The sequence below is a fragment of the Spermophilus citellus genome, assembly GCF_964194105.1.
Source record: "Spermophilus citellus genome assembly, chromosome: X".
In the NCBI taxonomy this organism is placed as follows: Eukaryota; Metazoa; Chordata; class Mammalia; order Rodentia; family Sciuridae; genus Spermophilus; species Spermophilus citellus.
Window position 1 is genome coordinate 18951753 of NC_138190.1, and position 22174 is coordinate 18973926.

The following is a 22174-nucleotide window of genomic DNA, read 5'->3' on the forward strand; positions in this document are numbered from 1 at the left end:
AACAATTACTAATAGGGCATTATGTAAAATTGTGGATGTGTAACCGACGTGATTCTGCAATCTGCATTTGGGGTAAAATTGGGGGTTCATAACCCACTTCAATCTAATGTATGAAATATGATATGTCAAGAGCTTTGTAATGTTGTGAACAACCAATAAAAAAATTAAAAAAAAATAACAGAATTTTGGCCAGGCGCAGTGGTACACGCCTGTAATCCTAGTGGCTCAGGAGGCTGAGGCAGGAGGATCATGAGATCAAAGCCAGCCTCAGAAAAAAAGTAAGGCACTAAGCAACTGAGTGAGACTCTGTCTCTAAATAAAATACAAAATACGGCTGAGGATGTGGCTCAGTGGTTGAGTACCCCTGAGTTCAATCCCCCCCACACACAAATAACAGAATTTTGTTTATGTTAAATCAAGTTTCAGATGTTTCTGTCTCAATTTTTGGTGCTGGGGATCAAACCCAGGGCCTTGCACATGTTAATTAAGCTTGTGCTCCACCACTGGGCCACATCACCATCATGGCTTCAGATATTTCTCACTATCACCTGTGACAGTCCATGATCAGTTTCTCTGAAGTCCAGAAACATTTTCATCATATTGGTTCTCATTCTTTTGTTGTTCTGATTCAGTTGCTAAAACATTAAGCAAATAAACATTTTTACCTTACCTTTTTCCATCCATATGGTAAGGCAACATGGCTTAGGGGAAAGGCGAGCTTTGTAGCTCACTAGGTAGTAGACACCCTGATTCTAACACTTAAGTAACGTGAGCCTTAAGATGACTTCAGCTCTCTAATGCTCAGCTTCCTCATTGGTTAGCTTGCCTTGCATGGAGGAAGAAGAATGTCTATTTCCTCAAATATTGCACTGGGCACATACTGGATATTTAGTAAAGGGTAACTACTTAAAGTCAAGCTTGACTTTGGAAAGATAAGACTTATAGTCCCTTGTATTTCTTCACCATTTGTACATTAGACTTTCTTAACAAGAGAATGATTCATAGCTTTGGGTTTGGTGGGGAAAATAAAAATTTCATTTATATTGTATGTAATGTTTTAATAGAAAAGGAATGTGTCTATCCTAGAATCTTTAACCTCTAGTTTTCCTATATTGAATACTTTTATGGGTACTTTAAATCAAGTGGTTCCGTACAATCCAAAAGCTATCACTGGTAGCACTGTTAACATTGAGAAATTAATATTAGTAATAGTAATAGCCAACATGTATCAACTACTTACAATGTGGAAGACCCTTTCTTACCAGTTTATCACCATTATCTCAATTAATCCTTGTATTTGTCCAATGACATATGTACTGGGTCCCTCAGAGATGGAGTACTGGGGCCCAGGTAGGTTAAGTACATATTAATATAGCTATCAAATGACAGAGTTGGGACTTGATCCCACTGTGACTTTGAACTCTACTATATGCTGTTATTAATAGCCTTATCCATTGACCTTGGGAACTGATTAGCCAGTTTTAAGTACACTGCTACCTTTTCTTTTAAATGCATTTTTTCTGCTTAGCCTCCAATTCCTTTTTCATTCTTATAGGAGAACTATCTGAAAATAAAATTCCTCATGTCTGGGCTGGGGTTGTGGTTCAGTGGTGGGGCGCTTGCTTTACACACGTGAGGCACTCTGTTAGATCCTCAGCACCATATAAAAATAAATAAACAAAATGAAAATATTGTGCCCATCTATAACTAAAAAAAAAAATTTCCAAAGAATTCCCTCATGTCTACATCAAGTTCTTTGGTATTTATTAAATGCTGCTTCAACTAATGGTATTTACAGCAATGACTTTGTAACATAGACACTTTATTTTTTTCTTGAGTCTTCAGCATGAAAAACCTGAACCATTTTTCCATTGACTTTTAAAAATGTACCCTTAGACGGAAAATTCATATTCTGTTTGTCTCTTATTTTAGAAAGTCAACAAACATCTATTAAGCATTCAATATTTAACAGCCACTAGACCCAGAATAAGAGAAGAGTCATGGACAGAAACATTTGACAAGGCTTTAAAAGGAAGGAAAGAAATCTAAACCATAATATTCCCAAAGAAAAGTGCAAGTAATTGAGCAGGCCTTTAGATGGCTCCCAGAGAATGCTGTTTGAACTAAAAAAAAAAAAAAACATACTGTAAAAGGTATTTTCATTTCCTTGAGATTTAGAATGAAAAGGTTGAATTCAGAGGCTGTTTATAAAACTAATCATGCCTTTTGGTACAGGATAGACTAAGCATTCAGACTCCATTAAAACAACAGTAAAGGAATCCAAAGAAAATCACCAAAGGAAAGTTGGGGGTTTTATTGGTGGACCACTATCTTAGTTTCTTTAGGTTGCTATGACATAAGTACCAGAGACTTAATGGCTTAAACAACAGATATTTATTTCTCATGTTCTGGAGAGTGAATAGTTCAAGATCACATTGCCAGTGGATTTGGTGTTTAGTGAGGGCCTACTTCATGGTTCATGGATGGCATCTCACTGTGTCTTCATATGGAGGAAGGGGTGTGGGAGCTCTCTGGGGGTCTTGTTTATAAGAGCACTGATACCATTTGTGAGGTCTCCACCTTCATGACCTAACATCTTCCAAAGTCCCCACTTCCTAATACTATCATTTTGGCAATTAGGTTTTAGTGTGTGAATTGAGGGGCATATATACTGAGTCCATGGCAACCACTAATCCTGAAAGAAGGTAACCAGGTGAAGTTATGCTGATTGATGGGACAGAGCAGAAACAACCACAAAGGAGAGGGCTACAGCAAAGGTGGGAACCAGTTTGCCAAATGTTTTCCTGGAGGAATCCTAGGAGAAGAGCTGGTGGTGCAAAGGACTAGAATGAGAAGGAAAAGCCAAAGGGTAGGAGTTAGCTGAAAGCTGGTCTAAGGAGGGAGCATAGAGGGATAATGGGGAGCAACTTGACTCTGGTGGGGCTTTGCCTGCCAACAGCCAAATAAGAGTACTTTGTTTAAGAACAACCTGGGAACTGGGCATGGTGGCTCATGCCTATGATCCCAGTGGCTTGGGAGGCTGAGGCAGGAGGATTGCAGGCTGTAAGCAACCTAGTGAGGCTGTGTCTCAAAGAACACTGGGGATGTGACTCAGTAGTTAAGCATTCTTGAGTTCAATCCCGGTACCAATATGAGTTATGTTAATATGAGTGGTATTACTCCAAAGTAAGCCCTCTTCATTTGCTGTCTGCTTGTCCTGAAGCCAATTGAAGTTTCTATCCAGTACACAGAGCTCCAAGTCAGCTTTCCCATGTAGGGGAGAGCCCCGTGGGAGATGAACACTAACTACTTCGAATGATAAATCCAGTTCTTGATTCTTAAACAAGAACATTACAACTGTGGTGTGTCATGGTCAAAGCCAGTAGTAGCATGAGTGAAACATAAATGGCATTAAACTTATCAACTGTACTGTTATTGCTAGAAGACCCTCCCCTTACCAAATTCTAAGAAAATTATTTCAAATCCAGAATTCTATAACTAATCCAACCTTCCAGCAGGTAAATCACAAGGATTGAGATATGTATACCTCATCCACACCTTTCTCAGCAAGTGCTCTAACTCTGAGCTATATTCCCAGCCCTACACCTTTCTGAAGTAGGTTACCTGACTAACTCAATGAAGTGTATAAGATAGATTAAAAAAGGGGAAAACATTCTAGAACTTCAATCAAAAACAATTTTAGGATGGTAGCTATGCAGCATGTTTGGAAAGCAATCAATTCTAATTTGAAAAATCTTAATAATGGATGGATACTATGCAAAAGAAGCAGCAGATGGAAGATCTTGGTGATGCAGTGATGAAAGCATGTTTCTTGTCCAGTTGCCCAAGAGGAGAGGCAGTTAGAAATGCTAGGAAAAATTCACAGCTGTGCAAGATAGACTAAGTATGAATATGAAACAACCTAAAAAGGCTAGCATGATGTTGAACCGTTGGAAGAATATAAAGAGAATCCATTTCACCTTAAGGCTGAGAGTGTTGTCCTCCAGTTGACACAAGTCATATCATTGGGCTTGCAAGGGAAGGAAATATCATCCAGGTACATTGTTGTGGCTGCATTATAGCAGTTGACATGTATGTAGTTATAATTTGACCATAATACTGATTTTCAACTTTCTTAACCTATAGATGACATGCAGAAAAGTTGTTTTAGGGCTACAGAGCATAATGTAAATGTCAAACAAAAGATTACAGCAGAGGGCTGGTGTTGTGGCTCAGCAGTAGAGTGCTTGCCTAGCACGTGCAAGGCCCTGGGTTCGATCCTCAGCACCACATAAAAATAAATAAAGAAAATAAAAAGGTATTGTGTCCAACTACAACTAAAAAATAAACATAAAAAAAAGATTTCAGCAGAAATAGCAAAGAGTAGCTGCCCAGGCACAGACAGGGGTAAGGTGGAAGAAGATAGAAGAACTACTTACTGCTTTTCTTCTTTGTGAAATGGTAAGCCATTTCTAAATAGTACTAAATAATGTTTAAAATAACTTATCATAAAAGGGTTCAGGATTTAGAATCAAAAGCTCTTGTGAGCTGAAGGTATAGCTCAGTTGGTAGAGTGCTTGCCTTGCATGAACAAGGCCCTGGATTCAATTTCCAGCACCACAAAAAAAAAAAGAAAGAAAAAAAGCGCTCGGGGCCTGGAGATATAGCTCAGTGGTAGTGTACTTGCCTAGCATGAATGAGCAAGACCCTATGGTTAATTTCCTCAAAAAAGCTCTTGGGCCAGGTGTCCAATTTAAGCATCACTTCTTTTTTAAAAAATATTTTTAGTTGTAGATGGACACAATACCTTTATTTTGTTTGTTTCATTTTTTTTTATGTGGTGCTGAGGATCAAACCCAGTGCCTCACGCATGCTAGGCAAGCGCTGTACCACTAAGCCACAACCCCAGCCTAAGCATCACTTCTATTACCATAGTCGGCCTCCTCAAAGCTTATTTGTTCACCTGTAAATAATACCACCTACCTTCTGAGCCACGAGGCATTGTCATGAGTATTCAGTTGGATGATATGTGTGAAAGCTCTTCATAAACTGCCAAGAACCAAACAAATATTAGCTCTAATTTCTATTATTGTTATTTACATAATTAGAGGAGGTAGTTAGGTTGAAATTATAACATGGATGAGTATGTCTGTGTTTTTCTTGAGAAAGTTCATGCAGTTTTAATCTCTTAAGTGATTTCAGGTCATGAGGAGGAGGAAGGACTACATTTCTGAGCACCACCTCTCTACCCCACGCTGTTCTTTGTGGTTGACATAGGATTTAGTGTTCCTCAGAAGGTCCCTGATGTAAGGAGAAAAACTGTATGTCTCCTGGCATTTAGCTGCTAGGTCCTAGTAGAGAAGTTACATGAACCTTGCATTTTACTCTACAATATACCCTGTATATCATAACTTAACACAATTTAGTGCTGCTATTTAGTCTACTTTACCACCCCCTGTTCTCCTGTGGCTTTCCATTTCTCCAACTGACCATGGGTTGGTAGCAAGGGTGTCCTCCTAATTTGAAAAAATACAAAGTGATATTTGGATGACCTTACATAATGTTCAGAACATCATGACATAGATGATAATATTCCAGTTTTGCTCAACTAAATTTTAGAGTGCTTGAATGATCTGTCCAAGGTCACATAGCTGGTAAGTGAAGGAACTGGGTTTCACCCCAGGTTTGTTTGATTCTGCAGCATATGTTTTTGCTCATCACTGCCTTTAAAGGAGGAAACCTAAATTATCCTTTTATAGAGTTCTGTTTTATGTACTCAGAAAATAGAATGCAAACATCATTCTAGTTTTGGTCCTTATTCATTGACGGTTTTGTCTCTGTTTTCAGCCAAAGCACCAGACAAGCCTATTCAGGTAGTTTATGTGCCCTCACATCTGTTTCACATGCTATTTGAGTTGTTCAAGGTAAGTGGAATTTAAAAACATGGAAAGAAGTCTTCATTTTAAATTACTTTGATTCAGGGCATAATGGATTCATTAGATTAGCATAAGAAAAAGGTTTTGCATAACCATTCTAAAAATTCTATTTCTGATATCCTGTGGGTTTTATAATTTGTACACTGTGAGATGAAAAATTGCTGTGTACAGTATAGTTTTTGTGAATATTAGTACATATTGATTTTGAAACTTAATTGTACTTTAGAGACTTTACATAAAATCCATACTGTTTTTCCTTCAGTTATGAGATTAGAGATGCTTTTTAGTTTGCAAACCTGGCAAAGGCTTTATTGGTGATAGCCAGAACAAAATAAAAACATGTTTATGCATATCTATACTTTTGAATATTAACTGTGTTGGTGTATTAGTAGTTGTTCCAGTCTTGAGAGATCCTGTAACCCTTTTAAATATTTGAATTAATTCAGAAGATCCTCCAGAAGCAGAGAAGAAAGATGTGGCTGGGCTGAATAAAAAAGAACAAAAAACCAAACCAAACAAAATAATACAAACAGAAAAACCCCTCACCTCTTTAGACTGTATAGCCTAAGCTATTGCTTTTGTTACTTGGTAGTTAATGGCATTTACAGTGGCAGTATTACAGGCACAAGATCTTTGAGCTAAAATTTTATTTCTTCCAATGTGTAAAATACTAAAGTGAACACCTGAAAAATCAGTTATGCTGATTTGCTTCTAAAAATTAGAATGTTACTGATGTAACACTTTAAGGTGGAGATGGGCATTCAATTGTGAACTTCCTCTTCAACAGCTGTGGCTTTTTCAGAATTTCTTTTTAACGGGTATTTCTTCTACTTTTTTGAGTCAAATGATTAATTTTTGTGGAAAGCATGAATCCTTTCAGTTTTTCTCCCTTCTTTAGAGGAAAGGTGCTCTATAAATGCAGACTGATAAATAGGACTTAAAGTGCACAAATCAGCCTGTGCAGCCTCATTAGTTGTGATAAAAAACATTTCTCTGGGTTGAGTTGAATGATTTAAATACCCTAAAGCAAAAAAGAAAAAAAAGAAAGAAAAAATATTTAGTATGTTGGATATGGCTAAAACTCGATGTAAAATAAAGTGTCAGGAAATTTTTCCTTGATCTGAATATATTTAGCTAAGCTCTTTAGAGGGAAAAATAGCATATAAATCCAACTATATTTGCCCCCACAGAAGAACTTTCAGGTAATAATCTGGTGCTTGTTTCTTTTTTTAAAATTATGATTTGTGGGATTGGGGGAGTAGCTCAGTGGTACAGTGCATACTGTTAGCATGTTCAAGGTCCTGGATTCAATCTCTAGCACCAAATGAGTATATAAATAAATAAAATTGTAATTTATGAGTCATCAGTATGTTGAAAAGAGTTTTATTATTTTAGAACTCAATGAGAGCAACAGTTGAACTATACGAAGATAGAAAAGAGGGCTACCCAGCTGTTAAAACCCTTGTTACTTTGGGTAAAGAAGACTTGTCCATTAAGGTAACTGCTTTATTTATCAGTTGATTTCAATAGTATCTAGACATTGAGAAATCAGAGGGATGGGGAAAAAAACTGACATTTGTTGAGTATCTTACTTGTAAATACAGTTATGTCATGATGCTTCTGTCAATGACTACATACATATACAATGGTGCTTACATAAGATTATATTGCCTAGTCAGTTTAGTTTGTGTAAGCATGCTCTATAGTGTTCATATGATGAAATCACCTAACAATGCATTTCTCAGAATGTATCTCTGAAATTAAATGACACATGACTGTACTGTACTGGATCCTTGGCTTAAGTTACCTCATTTAAGCTTCACTGAACAAGACCTCAATCCCAAGCATTTTGGATGCCACTGCACTATTATACCTCTTTTATTTTATACTGTCCCCAAAGGAATAATATTTCTGTGGAAGTTCAAAGCCCTTATGCATTTTAGAGTACTTTAGCATATACTTTAATGAACTCATTGCCTCCTACTAAGTATAGATTGATTTCTCTTTTTTAAAATGTTTTCTACACTACAGATAAGTGACCAAGGTGGTGGAGTCCCGCTTAGAAAAATAGATCGTCTTTTTAACTACATGTATTCAACTGCTCCTAGACCTAGCCTGGAGCCTACAAGAGCTGCCCCTTTGGTAAGTTAACATTGAAAATGGCTTCTGAAGAAAAAGTCATTAATGAGAGAGAGGGAGAGGGAGAGGGAGGGAGGAGAAGAGAAGAGAAGAGAAGAGAAGAGAAGAGAAGAGAAGAGAAGAGAAGAGAAGAGAACGAACTGCCCATCTCTCCAGGTTGTTGAACTAGCCTCAACTAGATTGCTTCCTGTACAGCTTGGAGGAAGAAACTTTTTGCCTTGGCTTTCTTTGTGAGTCCTTTGGACTTAGATTGCTTCTCTAATTTGTCTAAGAAACACTCTGAGCTGAGTGCCTCAAATCCCAAATACAGTGAAAAAGCATTTTGCTGTGTTAAGACTGCTTGTGAAGCGTCATTTACCACCTTGTGCTGTCCTAGGAGGGGTTGGAAGCTACCAGTGGGTGAGTGAGGGGTCTGTGCAGGATGTATAACTGTAGTTTGGTCCTGGGCACTTTGGTGCTACATAATCATAGAGGTCCAAGTCTCCCAGAGCCTTTGAATCTCCACCATAAAATTTGTTTATATAATTAAAATGTTCAGTTATGAAAACATTAAATTTTTTCATATTAAATAACCTAAGCACAAAACATAGGTGGTGTATGCATTTTCAGAGCCCTTTCTATTGCACTCTGGAAATAACCTTGAGCCCTATTAAGGCAGTGAGAAAAGCCTCTGGTTACCATGGTAGCAGTTAGATCCTGGTAGGGCCACACTTTCTTCCCCTGCTGAGTGTTTCTAATTGACAAACAACAATTGAACCCTTTGTCATTAAACACAGCAACATATCTATCAGTCTGCAAAATGGTTCAGGGTATAAATTAAGTTTCATTTTAAAGTCCTACCTGACTGATAAGCACATAAGATTATATTTTATTTGTATGAATAAAATCAAACACTTTGTATCGTTTATTTGAGACAGAATTTGTTAACTCAGCATGAGGAAAGCAGAGAGGAAGTCATTTATGTAGGATTCAGGAAAAATTTCTGAAAGATCAGTTTGTGAAAATTTGTGAAAGATCAAAAGCATTGTCTTGACCAGGTTCTGGTACCTACTTAAATAAATATCAAAAGAAAAAAAGGCACTACAAACAAGTCTAGAACCTTCCCCAATCATTTAAAAGGAATATGGATTGTCTATTCCAGGTCTTAAATAACATCCTGAGGGCAGCAGTTATGTCATAGTTTTCTTCATGAAACTGAGGAATTGAAGCAAGAAGACTTAAAATACGTACCTACTCTCCCATTGTATAGATAAGGAAATAAAGTTAGTACCTTGCCCAAGGTCACTGAGCTAGTTAATGGTAGAGCTGGCTCTGGCTACATCTGTGTTCTTTCTAGCATACCATATGGCTTCTCCTTTTTATTTTTGTTGTAGATGGACAGGATACTTTTTATTTTACTTATTTATTTTTATATGGGGCTGCTGAGGATTGAACCCAGTGCCTCACACATGCTAGGCAAGCACTCTGCCACTGAGCTACAACCCCAGCCTTGGCTTCTCTTTTTGAGGAAATATTTACTCAAGTATCTCTCCCAGTTAGTAAACTTCTCAGCTTTAATATGGGTTCATGCATACGGACTACTAGAAAACATAATTTCCTCACTGAACAACTTAGAATTTTACACCTCTGTGCCCTTGACACATGGATTCTAGGTTGGAGGAGTGTGCACCCAACTAATTCCTACTGATGCTTTAACACTCTGGGAAACCTTCCCTGAACTTTTGCAAATCCAAGGTAAAGGCCCCTCCTCTGTGGTCCTCAGGACTCTGGGCTTTCCTACTTCCTCATAGTGTTCTCAGCTGTTCCCCATTACACCTGAGGGCAAGCACTAGCCTTGCTTGAACACAGAAGTAGATTCCCTTGGGTCTCTTCCTGACGTATACTGATTTCTTTGCTGTGGTTTCTTCTGTCATTAAGGATAGGTCACGTTCAGTGACCATATTCAGCCAGTGTGACTTAAATGATAGGTGTATTCTGTTACCCCACCCTTTTAATTAGGCCCAACAATGAGGAAGATATTGAAATGTTAGAAAATGGAAGAAATCCATGTAACTTGGTTAAATTGCTACTCTTAGTAGCCATGATACCTGCTTCCATTTATTTAGATTTGCTATATGTTTCGCACTGTTCCAAGACTTTACACTTATTTTATAATTTAATCCTTAAAGCAGGTAAGCTTTTTATTACATGTTTGAATGAGAAAATAGTCTTAAAGAGATTGAGTAAATTGCTCAGTTGCACAAAAAAGTAGATTTCAACTTTGGTCTGAATCTGAAGCCCATGGGACTGTAACTATGGGTATATTATCCTACTGCCCCTCTTTCCTTAACCATGTTCATAGATTTAATCAGAGGTGATGAAACTGGATGGGATAGCATCTCCCCACCCCCAGACACCCATGACCAACACAAAAGTTACTGAATTTAGTCTCAGTTATTCTTATTGTTCTCACCAATATCTGAGATCTTTAAAAATTACCTCTTTCTGACCATCAGGGTTCCGTGACATAGATATACAGGAAGGTACTAAAATATTTTCTTATTTCTAAAAATATATGAACTATAATATATTAATATATTGTAGCATTTACAGAACCTTGGGAAGTAGCCTCCCAGGAAATTATTTTCTTTTCAAAGTTTTAGCCTTGTTACTGGTAGATGTGAACTCTGGTGCTATTAATTTTCACTTCACAGAGCAAGAAAATCTGATAATGGAACTTTGAAATGAATGTGGTTTAGTTTTGTCATTAGACCAAATTCCATATCAAATTTAAAACGTGCTTAAAAACTTACTTTACAATGCCAAAAATTTATTCAAAAATTGGAACATTTCTGTTATTATCCAAACATATGAGAAATGTTTTTGCAGGGTGAAAATAAAGAGATTTACCATAGATAAGCATATGCGCATATATATATATATATATATATATATATATATATATATATATATGTAACGTTTGAATCAATAATTCATTTGATTTAAATATGAATCAGTAATGTATTTTTATCTTCTCTCAGTGGTCCTCATATGAAGCATTGTGCCTGTCTCACTGTATTAATTTTCTTTTCTTGATAGGCTGGATTTGGTTATGGTTTGCCAATTTCTCGCCTGTATGCTAGATATTTTCAGGGAGATCTAAAACTGTATTCCATGGAAGGAGTGGGTACTGATGCTGTCATTTATTTAAAGGTACTGCATATTTTGTTAGTATGATCTTCACTTTTTAATGCTATAAGTTCTAATAATTCACCAGCGATGACTAGTACTATACAATCACTTCAGATTTACCTCCATTTCACATGAAAACCATGTTGTACCTTACCCTTGAAATTATGCTCAGATACAGCAAAACATTAGGCATAGAGATGTTTAAGTATTAAATTATTGTTTTCAAAACCATAGTTCCAAATTTTGATTTTTCAAAATTGCATGTCCATTGAAGACCTAATTTTAAAGACAGATTTTTCAATAATTTGAAGTTGTTTTATATTTTGCTTTAAAAATTTGCTAGTTTTCCCTAAGTATAAAAACTCAATAATAATACATACAGCTCTTCTCATTTGTTGGTGGTGGTAGAATCTCTTACCTAAACTCTGAAATTTTTTTTGTATTTTCAAATAGGTAATATAGGCACATTATAAAAAATTAAAGCTACAAAAGGAAGAACTAAGGGCCCTAAGCCACCATTTCTCTTTTCCCAGAAGAAGTGCCAGTTTCTTATGGATCCTCTTAGAGTTGAGTCTGCATTTATAAATGACTAATCTTTTTCCACATAAATGTAATTTTAGCACCTTGTTTTTATTTTCCAATATATCTTATAAATCTTTCCTTGTCAGCTCATATAGAAATGGCTCATTCTTTTTTCCTCTCTTAATACCTTTCCTTTTAAAAATTTTTATTTTTATTTTTTCTTTTTAGATATACATGACAGTGGAGTATATTTTGACTGATATATGGATGCTAACATACAACAAGATGGGGGGGGAATAGGAAAGACAGTGGCTCATTCTTTTTTAACTGTGACTACTATATGTGACATCATAATTTAGCCATTTATTTGAAGTATTTTTCTTAGATGCCAGTGTTTCTAAATGATGTGATTGGTTGGTTTGTTTTGGTGTTGGGAATTGAATTCAGAGTCTCCTGAATGCTAAGCACACTTTGAACTACATCCCCAGCCTCTAGATGATGTGATATTTGGTATTACTTGATGGCATATGTTTATAAATCTGGTAGGAATGAGACTTAATTTCTCCTTGGGCCCTTTGGGAGAACAGCTGCCTGGTAAACCATAGTCCTGGTTTAAGAACATACAATCAAAACAATTGAATATCTGAAAGCAGTATTAGCTGAATTGAAATGTATTTTGTTCTAGTCATGTGTACTTTATTCTGACTTTAAATAACTAAACGTTTTCATTCCTTTAAAATAGCTTTAATTTTTCCTTGCTAGTCTAAGTAAAACTGCTAAAATATAATTTTAATATAATTCCAGAAGTATACATTATGGTATCTGATGTTTTAAATAGTAAAATTTGGGTTAGTATTTCATGTGAGAACAATGGCACCCTAGACCTTTGAGATATATATATATATATATATATATATATATATATATATATATTTTTTTTTTTTTTTTTTTCCCCAACAGGCTCTTTCAAGTGAATCGTTTGAGAGGCTGCCAGTTTTTAATAAGTCTGCATGGCGCCATTACAAGACCATGCCTGAAGCTGATGATTGGAGCAATCCCAGCAGTGAACCCAGGGATGCATCAAAATACAAGGCTAAACAGTAATGTAGCACTTTGATTTCCATTGTAAAGGATCTGATTTGTTGCTAGAATGTACCAGCCAGAAGATGAGAGATACTTTCCACCAGATATTCTTTGAGGTTTTATCATTGGAAAAAGTGACCTGAAGAGAAAGAATGATGGGAGCAGACTATTTACATCAGAACTAAGGATAGCAAGAATTAGGTAGCCAGAGTCACTATTTCAATAGTGGTCCTCCTGTTCTAGGAAACCTTTCACTGTAGGTAGAGTTATTAGCAACAGTGAACAGGGGTTTATCCTGCCATGAATTTTATTTAAAAAGTAATAAATTTGCATTTTGTTTTCATCCCTAGAGACAGAAGAATGTTTAGAGAAATTCTATAGGTTGAAACTGAAAAAATGAAGAATTTAAAATTATCTACCAAGATAAGCAAAATGTGGTATATTCACACAATGGAATATTATTTGGCCTTAAAAAGGAAGGAAATTCCCTCATGTGCTACAATATGAATGAACCTTAAAGTCATGCTAAGGGAGATAAGCCAGACCCTTAAGGACAAATATTGTATGGTTTAACTTATATCAGGTACTTAGAGTAATCCAGTTCATACAGTCAGAAAAAAAGAATGATATTTGCCAGAGAGTGGGAGGAAGAGGGAATGAGGAACTGTTGTTTAATAAGTAGAGTTTCAGTTTGGGATAATAAGAAAATTCTAGATAAAGATATTGATGATGGTTGCACAACTTATTGCCAGTGAACTGTACACTTAAAAAGTGTTAAGAAGGTTAAGACCTATGTTCTATATAGTTTATCATGATAAAAAATTGAAAAAGAAAGTTGTCAGTCATAGAATAATAACTGTCATTATTTTATATTAATTAAGGAAAATAGTCCAATCTTTGGTTTTCAGATTTGTTTTTATTCTGACTACTCTTAAGCTCCAACTTTACTAACAAGAGTAAGGATTCTGTTTATTTAATTTAAAATAACCTTTTGTTAATAGAAAAGCAGCATATGTTCATTGTAAAAAATTAGAAAACATAAATGAGTGAAAAAAGCAGAAATCACTGTTTTTCACAACCCACAGATTGCCACTTGTTGCTGTCTTGTGTATGATCTTCAAGATAATTTGCTAATTGTACTATGAACATATTTTCCCAAAACGAGATCATAGAATTCATACCATTTATAACCTGCTTTTGTTTTATTTAAAAATCTCTAGTTTTGCATGTCAACAAACTTTCACCTCATTAAATTCTCCTGATTTGTTCAACTTGGGATCCATTTCAGCACCATAATACATCAGGGTAGTCTCAAATTGCTTTTAATCTAGAAAAATTTTTTGTTGAAAGTCCTTGTCATTCATCTTGAAAAATGTCCCACCTAGATTTGGTTGATTTCCTCTTTGAAATATCACTTAGTTTATTCCCCATTCCCATATTTCCTGTAAACTATAAGTTGATTGAAAGTCTCAGTGGAGTTTTGTTTTCTAGAATACTCCATCAACGTATTGCAGAATTACATGACGAGACCCATGATATCTCTTTGATCCACCATTAGTGATGTTAAGATAGACCATAATTTAAGTGTTGACTGTCCAAAAATATTATCATATTTTCCCTTTCTCACCAGAAAATCCTTTATGTGGTATTATTTTGGCACTTTACAAATGTTTATTTATCTATTTGCCTGATGGTTTTTACCCTAATTAATAATTTTGGCTCAATAAGGATACCCACATTCACCACTTTTATTCAACATACTACTGGAGGTCTAACCAGACATTAGGCAAGGGAAAAAGTAAAGGGCTTTGAAATTGGAAAGGAGAAGTCAAATTGTCCCAAAATCAATTATCTTATTACTGTTTGTAAAATTATGTTTTTTAAAAGAAAACTCCTTTGTCAATTATTAGCTAACATTTCCCTATAAAGTAAAGCTCTTTCTCCAACTCAGGCCATTTAGGTACCTTGAAGTATACTTCGTCCAGTGAGTACTGGTAACCATAGAAAATAATTATGAATTAAAACAAGGGTTTTTGAATTACCACCATAACTAAATGCTCTAAGTGTTGCTTAAAATAGAGATTGTACTCATAAACTCACTATGATATTCCCAATATTTTCTTTATAGGGACAAGATCAAGACTAATAGAACTTTCTAGAGACTGAATGCTCTGATCCTCTCTGTGAAGAAAGATTGTCTTCTCCAAGTCAACCAGAGAAATTTCTTTCACCAACTCTGAGTGTGGCACCATAGTTATTCCCAGTGCTTGAATGTATGTTTTCTCCACACCAGCTGGACCTTTTCATGGAGCCCTTCCTGTAGTTACTTCAACCAGATCTTCCACTAAAGTAGTAACTTGAGTAATTTTTCATGGTATCTTGCTGTGATGTGCTTGGTACCTGCCACAAAAGAGCACAGAGCCTCATTAGAGCCCTCATGTTCTCATATTCTCTATCTCAATATGGTAGAGTCTGATGTCTAAAGTCTTTGCAGAATTTTGAGCTCCTTCCCCATTCCAGACATAGAAGATCCTATTATTGTTCTTTGTGACCCCATTTTGTCTCAAACTTCCTGCTTTGGCCTAGGGAATCTGGAAGTGGAAGATATCAGCTGAGAGCACATTTTGATAATTCAGTCCCAGGTCCTTTCCTCTCTCATATGCATCCCTCCTTTCTTTGATTTAGACTTTGCCTTTTCTATCTAATTGTATTCTCATTATGCAGTATGATATTTTTCATGTTATTTGATATGTTGATTTTATTTTAAAATTCATTTGTATACTACCATTCCATTGATTAAAGCATTCCAAAAGTTGTGTTGGAATTTTCACTTAACAGCTTGGTTTCAAAGATCTTAAGTGAAAAACCGCCTTCTGGCCAATATCAAGCTTCTAATGAGTGGAAAGTGGAATTTTGTGCTCTGTGAAAGTATTGCCAATTTGATACTGTACCTTTATCATATTCCTTTGTTGTCTTCTAAGGAATTGGAAGTTTGTGTGTAATGCACTTATCCATAGGGAAAAGTTCTTTCTAGTTTATTTTTTTTAAATCCTATAGATCTTCATAATTTTCATTGTCACTAATTTTAATTTTAGAATTGTAAGCTCAATCTGATTTTCAAAATCATTATTTTTTGCTAGAAGTTGGAAGTGGAAATTAGTAGAGGACTTGGGATAAGGAAAGAGGAATGGGGTTATATTTAACCTTAGTAATAGAAGTTATCTGAGAGTCCAGATTAAAACCAGCATTTTACACAAATCTATAAGATGTTTCTCTTCACTATAATTTTATATATATATATATATATATATATATATATATATATATCATGTCTGATTTCTGCCTTCTTTTATTGTCTATATAATTGTTTCGGTCCAATTTTTAAGTATCAAATCCACTGATTTAGAAGTTTTAACTTTGAAGTATTCTTCCTCCTCTAGTCATATGATAGTAACAGTGCAGTTGTCCCCACTGCCACCACAGTGGGGGATTTTTCCCTGAGTAGAGTTGTGCTCTTGCCAGCTCCATGTAGCTTGATTGCATCTCTGCCTCTCTTAGTTCCAGTGAATCTGATTTGCATTTATTTTATTATACTGTCTGAGTTCATGGCACTTCCTTCATCTTTAGAAATATCTCTTCTCTTCCATGCTTAGAAGGATCTCATTAGAGAAGTCATATATAATCATTCAGGTAAAAGAAATACCAGTGATCTTGGCCAGAGATCTGGGTCAGTGTCTTGGGAGTGGGGCTATTCCATGCAATTATTTTCTTGTCCTTTAAAAAAAAACATAGCTTCCTTATAGATATTAAATAGTATATCAGTACCTTACTAGGCCTTAATTTCCAACCTTTTTTTTTTTACACTTTCAAGTGTGTTATCCTGTAGTAGAAAGGAGGCAACAGATTTGGGTTGTGTTACTCCCTTGTTCAGGCAGAGTTTTTATTGCTTGAGGAATGTCCATTGATTGCTATGTCTTTATGACAACCACCACGTAAGAGATGGATATGGAAAATATATAGAAAAAAAACATATTCCTTACATGTCTTTTTCAAAAGTAAAAATTTATTTTGACGTTTTTAAGGATTTAATGATTAGTTTTTTACTAAATATACTTTGGGGATTACTCATATCCATCTGATGCCTGTAAAATCTGGGCTTCTCCTATCTTCATTTTCTTCATTAATAATTTAAATTTATACCTTAACAACCACAAGAACTGTTTAAGGAATATCTTGTATACTTACAGTTTGTCAGCCCCTTTACCAAAGTATTTATTTATTCTTTTTGTTAGTATAAGCAGATGGTCAGATTTCTACATATAGGTTGTAATATAAATAGACATTGACCCCTTGTCCGCTGAATTCTTCCCCATTCCTCTGAAATGCCTTCTCATTTATTCTATTTTAAGTATTTGGGGACCATGTCTACTATTTGAAATGGTTCCTGGCCATAGTAGGTACTTAATAAACATTCATTGAATCAAACAATGAAACTGACAGCCATTTACCTTGGTTGGTGGGGCAATATTTTTCTAAGTTCTTAAATTATCCTTGTCTCCACATTAATAACAATTCAGGTCAGGAGATGTGGAAGTACTAAATTTCCTTTCTATAGTGCTAAGAAGTGATTTAAAATATAGAGGAATGGCAGTAAGTCAAGGTGGATCCACAGGAGTCATCTGATTCTTTCTTTGTCTCTGAATATATAATTTTGGCTCTATAATACAGGGGTTCTTTTCCTCCAAACAGTAACATGGTTTTACAGCCTTGATTTCAAAGAACTTTCACATTCAGCAGCTGGTTTGATCTTTACGATGCCATGCGGTGGACCACACAGGACTATCTCTACTTTTCATATGAATCCCAAAGTAGTTAAATGGCTTGGTAACTGAATAGAAGAACCTAAGTGAGTAGTTGGGTCTTCTTGTTCCTGGATTAGTGCTCTGAACAATATATCAGGTAATTAGCATTATCCCTTTTGAGGAATTTCTTGGCTATATTAATCCTCAAGGGTAAGCTCTAAACCAAAAATTTTCTATAATACAAGGTAATTCCACTCAGGAGAGGCTTTCTTTTGTGTGTGTTTTCATTTTGGCATAGTTAGTTAAAGGAGATAATCAAATGGACTTGGCAGCTTTTATCTAGAAAGACAGGCAACCTAAAGTGTATAGCTATAGGTAATTACTAGAGTTATTTGAACTTAATTCTATTTTTGAATGAAATTGGTGCTCACTGCCAGCCCTTTTATAAAAAGACTCCACATTTGAGAGGTGATGCTTTTATCTTTTGGTATGCCTGGATTACAGCTTCAGTTAGATTCTCTCACATAATTATAAATAAATATGTTGCTATAACTTATAAACAATAACTTGGATAGCTATCAGATTTTGTGGATCACATCCTTTCCCCCTGATATTTTTGGGATCATTATTTGTTGTCTTTAGCTGATGGTGCTAAGGGGTCCTAAGTCCAGATAGATTTTTCTTCCCCTTTTGTAGATGGCCTGCTTGCTTGCCCTGGAAACATGTGATTCTTTGTTTAGTCCTTAAAATTCAGTAGGTTCATTTGAATATACCTCAGAATTGATAGTTGTCCTTTGGCTTTTTCTGGTACATAGTGAGCATTATATATTGACATTTCAGGCCTTACTGCATTTTGTATTGGTTTATTCTATTCTCTTTGAGAATTTGTTGTTCTCTTGGCTCTCTATTATCTGTCCTTCATATTTATCTTTCTTTCAGTGGGTTTTACCTCCTGGTCTTCCTTCATACTGTGATTTTGTTTTTCAGAAGCCTTATTCTCCATTTCACTGACTCAGCTTTCTCTCCTGTTGATTTTGGGCCTTGTTATTTATAATGTGGCTTTCATTTCTGTTAAGTTTAATTTTTTTATGTTTCTTCCCCTGGGTCATAATATTGTCCTCTTTTATTTCTTATTTCATTTCTTGGATGAACCATTTTGTCTATATTTATCATGGTTTCTGAAATCATTCTTTAGAGTGTATTTATGTGCCTTTTGCTTTATCTGTTAGACACTCTCCTGGAGTCCTTGGTATGGAGTTGTGGCCTTTATTAGTTTCATTATAGACAGCTTTTTGCTCAATTTTTGGATGTGTGTTGGAGAGCAGGAGCACTTATATAAACATGCATTTATTCTGCCATCCTTCCCAGTGGTCCAGGTGCTTAAACATTGACTTTGAAGATAATGTCCTTCATAATCTATATGTTAGTAAACAGAAGGAACCAATATTGCCAGCAGGAAAGCACTTAACAACTTTAATCAATACAAGATTTTTGTTTACTGTTCTGTGTGGAAAGATAACTTTTAACTCAGGTTCCTGTTCCAACAATTAGAGATATCAGTACCTTCTGGCTTGAAAAGAGGGGACATGTGACATTTTAATGAACTTAAGTTATTGGCCATTGACAATGATTAATTAGTTAATTAAATATGACAGTATGTTTCAAACGAGCATGTAATCAGAGTTGTCAAGAGAAGTATAATCTGTTTTTATTAATATGTTGTAGCCAACTGTGACAGTTAACCCTTCTAAGAGCTTTGTTTTGACACAGGTTCTTTTTTTTTACCTGTCTTTTAAATCAACCCATTTTTTAAAATGTGGTTTATTAAGAAATAAAAGGGTGTTATGTTTTCATCAGGATTTTTCTGTTATTTATGATTATACATTCAAATTGTTTGTAGATCTGGGGCCTATCCTGGAAGCACATAGTTTAATGTTTCCGAAGTACATCTGCAGGTAGATCATGGGGTAAAGTTTTATTTGGCCTCTCAGAGAATTGAAGCCTCCTTGCCTTAGTGACCAGCACACTTCACTAGAAAATCAGCAGCAAACTTTTGTCACCTTCAGAGCTCCCACATAATGATCAGGGAGTACAAATGACAGCCTTGCTCTATATACCAAACTCCACTCAAGGCAAGGCATTCTTAAGACCAGAGCCTATGCCCTAGTCTGCGCTATTGTAAAATGGAGAATTGAACACGGTACCCTCAGGTAAAGGAGACTAATAAAGTGAAGGTGGCAGACAGAGGAGTCATGGGAAGAAAAAGTGTTCAATGTTCATTTAAACAATATCCAGGTTAGAAACCATGTTAAGTATGGGTACATGGCAGTGATCAAACAGAAATCCTCACTCTGTGACTCACGTTCTTGCCGAGAAGACAGTCAAGAAACAAAATAAGGTGATTTTATGGTTCAATTAGGAGATGAATGCTATGGGAAAAAAATGAAATGAGGGACAGAACCAAACCTTCTCAGGGATGCTTTCATCATAGGCAGGTGTGTTCCTCAGAGGAGGAAGTGTTGGTGATTCCTGGTTTCTCTGCTTTGTATCTGTTGATCTCCATTTGGAGAGTTCATCTTCTATGCCTGGTTCTGTGCTCAGCTCTGTGGGGGACCCTGTTGAGGCCCTGCATTGCAGCTTTAGGTAGACAAAGGGAACTGACCTGTTTCAGTCATGGTTTTTCTGACTTACAAGGAGCAGCGGTCAGGCGAAAAGAGCCAGTTTTTACAATCAAATTTCACCAAATGATGTGAGCTTCTGTGTCCAAAAACACAATTGCCACAGGTTCCAGATATGTTTTTAGAACTTCTGAAATCATTCAGTAATTGTTTAAAGCATCTGGATGCTGATGCTGCACCTAAAATAGCTGCTTGTTGAGAAAGACCCTATTTAATACTTCCAAACTCATTTTAGAAGTGGATTAAAGAAGTATCCTAGAGGCTTCTCTCTGAAGTCCCCAGGATAGCATCAGCTGTTTGCCTCCCAAAATAAGACAATAAAAAGACACAGAGCTCTTGAGAAACATATTTTCACCTCTCTGTCTCTAAAATAGGGACATGCATTCCTTCTGATCTCTGCGATAGGCTTATGGTGGCTAGGATGCAGGTTGTCACTTGGTGTGTGCCACATGTGGCCCACCACTTTCCATCAGAGCCATGGTGGGGATTTTTAGTTCCTCACACTTGTCTGTCTTGTCGCCTTTAGGATAGAGCTGAGTGACCCAGCAATAAATAGAAGGTTTAGCTGACTGGAGGAAATGCGATACACTTATTTATTCCCATAGGCAGAGCCAATTGGTCACCCTTTAAATTGTCTTATTTGCATATGAAAAAGAACATCATGGGATATCATTTCTGAAAGCCACCAAACAAATGTCTGATAAGGTTATATGCCTACATTAACCCCCCCCCCCTTATCTCACATTTAACATCCTTTCAGTGTTTTAGCTAAGTCCAGAAAACATCCTATACATGTGCATTCTTTGCACAGAAAATTCTATCCGAAGTGGAGAATTGACCTCAGGTCTCAATATCCTTTCCCTTTTTGTTGGGCGACTCCGTAAGCACAGTGCTTCCCAATTCAAAGTGATGACGTCAGTTTTTGATAGAGGTTAGTCTGCATGTCTCTTGAAAATGATAAGAAGTAGTTTGATGTCTGGAGTCCCATGGTCCCGTTTGGACTATTGGAAATATTTTTTGTTTGATTTTTTAAAAAGTTAGATAATTGAAATAGTAAATCTGTGGTAATACTAGATCCAGGAAGCTTCCAGTTCTGAAAGAGTATGAACTTAACCTGAAAAATATTTCTCGGTTCTATAAATCTCTCAGTGACATTTGGATTAATCAAGTATAATTAAATGTAGTTAGATTTTTGTCAGATTGTAGTTCAAAATAATATTCATCTATGGAGAAGGTAATATATTCTGTAGAAATTTTATTAAGCACTTTAGTTAAGCAAACACTAAGGAGAACAAAATCAGCCTCAGGAAGGTTAATTACTAAAAAAACACAAAGTATAATAGGTTATGTAAATCATTTTAATTTTTAATACCATGGCTTGAGCTTTAATTTACATAGAGAGGTGTTTTGGATTTGTTTTTCACATTTATATTTTCCAAAAAGAACAGAATTAAACTTGGCATTCTTTAAAAAAGTTCTAATCATTCTAGGATTCCATTAAGTTTGCTTAACTTTTTCCTATTATAGTTTCCAAAAGTGAAGAATTACAGTTGCATTCTAACTAATTATCTTAAGATTCCATTAAGTCAGTATAAATTGTAAGAACTGTATTTTTATTTCTGAGAGTTTTAAGTATCAAGCAAGAGAATGTATGTGAAAGCATCAGCCCATGTATGACTTTGCAATAAATATTCATTTAAAAGAAAAATTTTTTAAAAGGTAAAGCATAAGAGTTTAGACTATAATGATAAAATTTTTTATTTTAGTAATTTCTTTAAAGGGAGGAGTAAAGAGATTAAATTGATTTATATATATATATATATTTTTTTTTTTTTTTTTTGTA

The 22174-nt window shown here is 35.5% G+C and overlaps 1 protein-coding gene across 1 annotated transcript in view; it reads left to right on the top strand.

Moving 5' to 3' along the window:
* The window catches only part of PDK3 (pyruvate dehydrogenase kinase 3), a 99358-nt gene extending 83224 nt beyond the window's left edge, over nt 1–16134 (top strand). Inside the window, exons 7-12 of the mRNA XM_081276460.1 lie at nt 5848–5924; nt 7332–7433; nt 7968–8078; nt 11154–11267; nt 12729–12868; nt 14980–16134. Coding sequence (XP_081132586.1) covers nt 5848–5924; nt 7332–7433; nt 7968–8078; nt 11154–11267; nt 12729–12868; nt 14980–15010 — 575 coding nt within the window. The 3' untranslated portion in view covers nt 15011–16134. The remainder of the gene's footprint in view (nt 1–5847; nt 5925–7331; nt 7434–7967; nt 8079–11153; nt 11268–12728; nt 12869–14979) is intronic.
* The last annotated feature ends 6040 nt before the right edge of the window (nt 16135–22174 follow it).